Source organism: Anneissia japonica, unplaced genomic scaffold (assembly GCF_011630105.1).
Source record: "Anneissia japonica isolate Jap-2015-1 unplaced genomic scaffold, ASM1163010v1 scaffold287876_len70888_cov118, whole genome shotgun sequence".
NCBI classification, from domain to species: domain Eukaryota; kingdom Metazoa; phylum Echinodermata; class Crinoidea; order Comatulida; family Comatulidae; genus Anneissia; species Anneissia japonica.
In genome coordinates this window covers 1-5,149 of record NW_022703452.1, presented here as the reverse complement: position 1 = coordinate 5,149, position 5,149 = coordinate 1, and the positions used below count along the sequence as shown (strand labels likewise).

Genomic DNA, 5,149 nt, shown 5'->3' with positions numbered 1-5,149 from the left:
ATATATTACACTTTCAAATTTTAAGCATTCTATTTCAAATCCTCAATAATACCATCTTAATTTTACTTGATTTTCTCTTACCTTGCATATCCATATTTATTATTTAAATTTTTTATCTTCTTAAGTTTCTTTTGTTCCTTTTAAATCTTTTTAATTTGTAGTTAAAGTTATCAATTTTTTTTGGTTTCAATGTGTATATGTCTGCTTTTAAAATTTTTGTAATAAGAACTGAACCACTATGGAAACCAGTACTAAGTATTGAAAGTGTATATTCAGTATAAAGAAAGAATAAAAACATAAAAAAAAGTCAGTGGAGCTAAAACAGTCCTGTAATTTACCGAGTCTTCTGACCAAACTTTACCTCCCTAATAACATATTTTTGTTGTGTCAGGTTTTGCATGTACACTGAGATTAAATGAGTTATGTTGTTATGAAGTGATCCGATCTTCCTAAAGCAACTTTTTACGTGCACTATACACATCTTTGATGTTCCCAAAACATTTTTCTAACGCACGTTCATTGCTTGTCAGTAGGTTAATGTATTAAAAACATTGTGGCAAGGATCTCTTGGCATTGCACGTATTGGTGATGTTGATAGTAATTGTTGTGGAGTTTATCAATAGATTTCTGTCGACATAATGAGCGGTACTGGGAAGAGACATTTGATTTCCTGCTCCAAAACAAGACATTCGTTTCTAGAACCCTTTATGAAGAAAGCCTACCTAAAATGGCCTAGATTGGCACAAGACTATCTAACTCCGACTTTGAATATAGAAAATTAAAATGTATTACTAGAGCATAGGCCTACAATGTACACAGTGTTTGTTTGAAAAATTAGTATTATTAATAATTTAGGTTACTTTCTTAAAATTTAATTCACATATTTTTAGTCCAAGTTTCCATACCAACTAAATATTTCCTTCGGGACTTGCCCTCAGGAAATTTTTGAATGCATTAAATCTAACCGAAGTATAATAGACATACACTTTCATCAAAGAAATAAACATTTCAGCTTTCGAGAGAGAATACAGTCATTGACGTCCTTTTTGGACGCAAACAAGTAAAAACGTGTGATGATTTCATACCTAGGCCTAGATTAGGCTACGCACTAGTAGTAGTAGGAGGAGGCTAGTTTTTAGTTTCCATCGACTTTTGTGAGTCCAGTGGATGTTTTTAAGTACTGTTTGGGGTATTGTATTACTTTTTGGAAATACAGTTTTGTGTACCAAACCATGTGTTTATCGCTTGGTGATGTATGCTTACCATCCCCAAACATAACAAATTCCGATTTCGCACTATCAGGATTATATCAGCACCACGCTATAATTTATAGGGGTCTTCCAGACAATTTTCTCTAAGGAGTTTGTCATTCTTACCCTGGTGCAAGGTTTATGGCATTAACCGGTAACAGAATACCAAGATAAAGAATAGTAATAATTATTATGAGTATTTAAAGGTATTTTATAAATTATGTCGTTACAATATAACACAAGTGGTAAACCGGTTTGATGTGTGAGTTGCTGTATTCGAGAAGGGGGATAGTAGGATATAGTATCTACTATCTTGGTAACTCTTACCAACCTAAAGTAGATACTTTACAAAGACATGCACAGTTACAGTTTCTGTAACTCCTTTTCTGTGTGCTCCCATCGTCGATGGGTCTGGCCTTTCTGCCACCCAGTCTTCACAATTGTCATATAAACTGTGTAAATGTTACTATTTATTGTTACGAAATATATACTGTATTCGTTATTAAGTTTGATGATTATGTATTTTTATTCCCGGTGCAACTCCAAGTATAGCCTAGGAGACTTTTTAGATAACCTTTTTTTAATTGTAACTGGTCGATAGAATTGCATAATTTGTTGTAGGGTCTGCATTATAGTACCAAGGGCAACAAACCTAACTCAAGATGCACGAAAACACAGGAAGTCAAATTAAAGTATACGCCTACCTGGGGATGGTCTTTCAAGGCTTTGCATCATTGGGTGTTTACCCTGAACCGCTGATCTCAATGAATCGGGCATCGGCTGATTCTGCGCTAAATATTTGTAAGCCAGTATCTGAGCTCTGAGCTGCAGCAGCTGCTGCAGCAGGAACAACTGTCTTGATGGTGGGGGTTGCTGCTGATGACAAAACATTGGACTCTCCCACATACCATCGGGTGGTCCACCATATCCTGTCAAAAGATAATACTAATACACATGTATTGACTATGTATCCTCCTATTCCTCTCAAGAATTAAGGCAGTGGTATTATAATAACATGTGTATATATATAACAGCTAGTAGACCTACAATATTTTTTTTTAAACTGTGTTTCCATTTCTATCTAATCAAAATTATATAGTAGAATGCCCACTATTTGCAAAATAGTTTAAAATAACACTGTAAAAGCAAACAGTAAAATTGTAAAGTACTGTACTATTTTAGAAACCGTATCAAAGTTCTTGCTTTCGTTACCTGTGTTAAATACCGCCCACTTTCGTTGAGGAGTGTTCCACTGTTGTTCGTTGAAGCAAAGAGTTTAAAACTGCAAGAGGTCTGACTGCCGGGAATTCGTTGGAACGCAAAAAGTACTTCCACCAAGGGGCCTGGCCTTTAAAAGATTCGAACAACGCGTACGAGTTTCTAAATTATGTGTAATATTAATTTAATTTTATAAATTTTTATTTATTTATTTTATTTTATTTTTATTTTTTTAATTAATTAATTTATTTTTTTTCTCCTCAACTAATTATCAATTTGTAGTTTGTAATGTTAACAAAATTAAAACCAATAAAACTGATGGTAAATGCCGAAATGGTATCCCAAAATCCCCTTTGATTTCATATTTCACGGTTACTCCTTGTACAATACATATCACTTTGTGTTTGCTTGTAATTAATCTTTTAAATTAATATTATGATATTACTATTTTTATAATTATATTATTATTATTATTTTTATTATTATATTCATTTTCATTATTATTGATTTCATTATTTTTGTTGTTGCTCTTGATTTTTATTATTATTTTTGTTGTTCTGTAATCTAGTTAGCTATGTATTTCTCTTCTCACCAATCGTTTTGTATTATTTTTGTTTGTATTTTTCTCAACTTGTTGTAATTTGTATAATGGACGCACCACATTTTGTGTGTGCCACTGTTCAAAAGGTGAGAGAGCCCAATAAAACTGAACTGAACTGTGTAGGGCGCCCCCTAATTTGTGGCAGTACTTTCATACCTTGCTGCATACAATCTGAGGGCAGTCGAACCTCTTCCAGTTTCCTACAGTACTCTTTTACTGATTTCAATTCTTCAACATAAACATTTAAACTCACGATGGAGCCCTAATGACGAAAGCCAAGGTTGCCTTCCACGCTACCTCCGAAGTTCTATTGTGGGGCCAGCATGTACGTCTAGTCCTAGTTAGCATTTCAATTTGGTTTACCATTACAAAATATAAGGCAAATTTAACCTGATCGTTGTATTTGTAGGATATTATAAAAATAGAAATGAGTATAACATTATACCTCTGCTTCTCTTTCGTTTAGTCGGGGGCATATATTCTTCAGGTAATTGAACCTGTAATTAAACAATAATTAAATTATTTCACTGATATTAAATACTGATGTATTTTCGTTAAAATATAATACAGCATAGCAATCTCTAAGTACATACCGTTGATATAGTACCCTCTTCCCAAATGCTTGCATTTCAAAAGTATTTTTATAGTAGTGCCTATTTAAAATCTCACTATCATGTACTACCCCATCAATAACATTAGATAATATTACAGTACCAACGTCTTTATCATTCATAAAATTTATAGGCCAGGTAATATTCTATAACAGTGGTTCCCAACCTGGGGTCCGCCAAGCCAAAGGGTCCCGGGGGACGAAAAATGTGGGGGGGGGGGCCACAAAAATGTTGGGAGTCCTAGAACAACTATTTCATGATTCTATTATTTTTTTATTGTCTTACAATTGTGTGATTATGTCTTGATTATAATGCAATACCTTTGACAGGCAATCGTAGGTAATGTACATTTTGTTTCCATGTTTTCTCTTGTATTGCTTCTAATTGGATAATGAATAAATTTTAAAAAATTAGGAGGGAAGCCTAAATTTTACAAAGTTAAAGTTAATTGGGTTAACAAAATATCAATTAAAGGTTTGAGTCTGAGAATGTCATTTCCGGCCATCTACAAGTTCCAACCCAAAACAGTGGTGACGCTAGCGGGGGTCTAGAGGAAAGGATCCCCGTCGGGGCCCTCTGGACCTCTTGCTTTGACCGTCCTGTTTAAGAATTTCCAGCAAGATCATCGGGGAAAAGTCAAATTTCGAGCGCCAAAAGTACAATTCAAGCATGTGTTAATAAGCTGTCAACATTTTAGAGATTAAAAACTCTGTAGTGCAGGCAGTGCTACTGTAAGTGCGAGGTTTCGTATTCCGGTACTATTTGCGATCGTATGGGTTGCAGTAGTCCGCCAGTTCTTCCTTGACAGGCCATGGTAACTCCGACAGGAAGACTAGTACCCAGGATATCGCTTTTAAATAAAGAATCCCATAATTATCACAAAATTTAATTTCTTAAAATAAAAAAAAAATCAACCAACAACCAACAACCCCCTTGTCAGAAAGCTTAGACCCTTTGTTGGAGAATTCTGGCGCCGCCCCTGACACAAGACCTTCGGATTACCGTTCATTATGTGTGTGTGTGTGCGTGTGTGTGTGTGTGTGTGTGTGTGCGGGTGTGTGTGTGGGTGGGGGAGGGTGGTTATGAGGGTGTGTTTGATCATCAAACAAGCACAAATTTACCACAGCAGATGTAGATGCAACATAACTGGATGAAGATGGCCTTTCTACATCAGAAACAAATTCAGATTTGTTTTGTTCACTGTTTGGCTGTTTCAACTTCTTTGCAACATTTGCTGCAATACCGTGCTCAAGTATCTGCTTGGTTTGTTCACAAACTGTATACAATTGAAAAGTTACCCATGAAAATAAGGTCATTAAATCATAGTATAATCAACTGAATCACACATTTAGGCTTTCAACATAGTACGGTAATAAAATTATTACGTGGCAGTGTGGCTTAGGAGACGGTGGTTCGTGAAAAGTAAACGAATAATCCCAGGTTCAAATCCGGGGAGGGGTCCTTTAAGG

The 5,149-nt window shown here is 35.1% G+C and overlaps 1 protein-coding gene across 2 annotated transcripts; it reads right to left on the bottom strand.

Annotated features, from left to right (window-relative positions):
- Positions 1 to 1,922: 1,922 nt before the first annotated feature.
- LOC117104466 (probable global transcription activator SNF2L2) lies at positions 1,923 to 5,107 on the bottom strand. Of its 2 annotated transcripts, none has more exons than XM_033245313.1 (3): positions 4,802 to 5,102; positions 3,515 to 3,566; positions 1,923 to 2,179 (listed from the first exon to the last, which is right to left on the bottom strand). In XM_033245313.1, exons 1-3 carry the CDS (start codon positions 4,994 to 4,996, stop codon positions 1,938 to 1,940), a joined length of 489 nt encoding a protein of 162 aa, XP_033101204.1. In that variant the 5' UTR covers positions 4,997 to 5,102; the 3' UTR covers positions 1,923 to 1,937. The 2 variants fall into 2 exon arrangements, with proteins under 2 accessions (XP_033101204.1, XP_033101205.1); XM_033245314.1 differs by having other exon boundaries at positions 1,925 to 2,195; positions 4,802 to 5,107.
- Between the last annotated feature and the right edge of the window lie 42 nt (positions 5,108 to 5,149).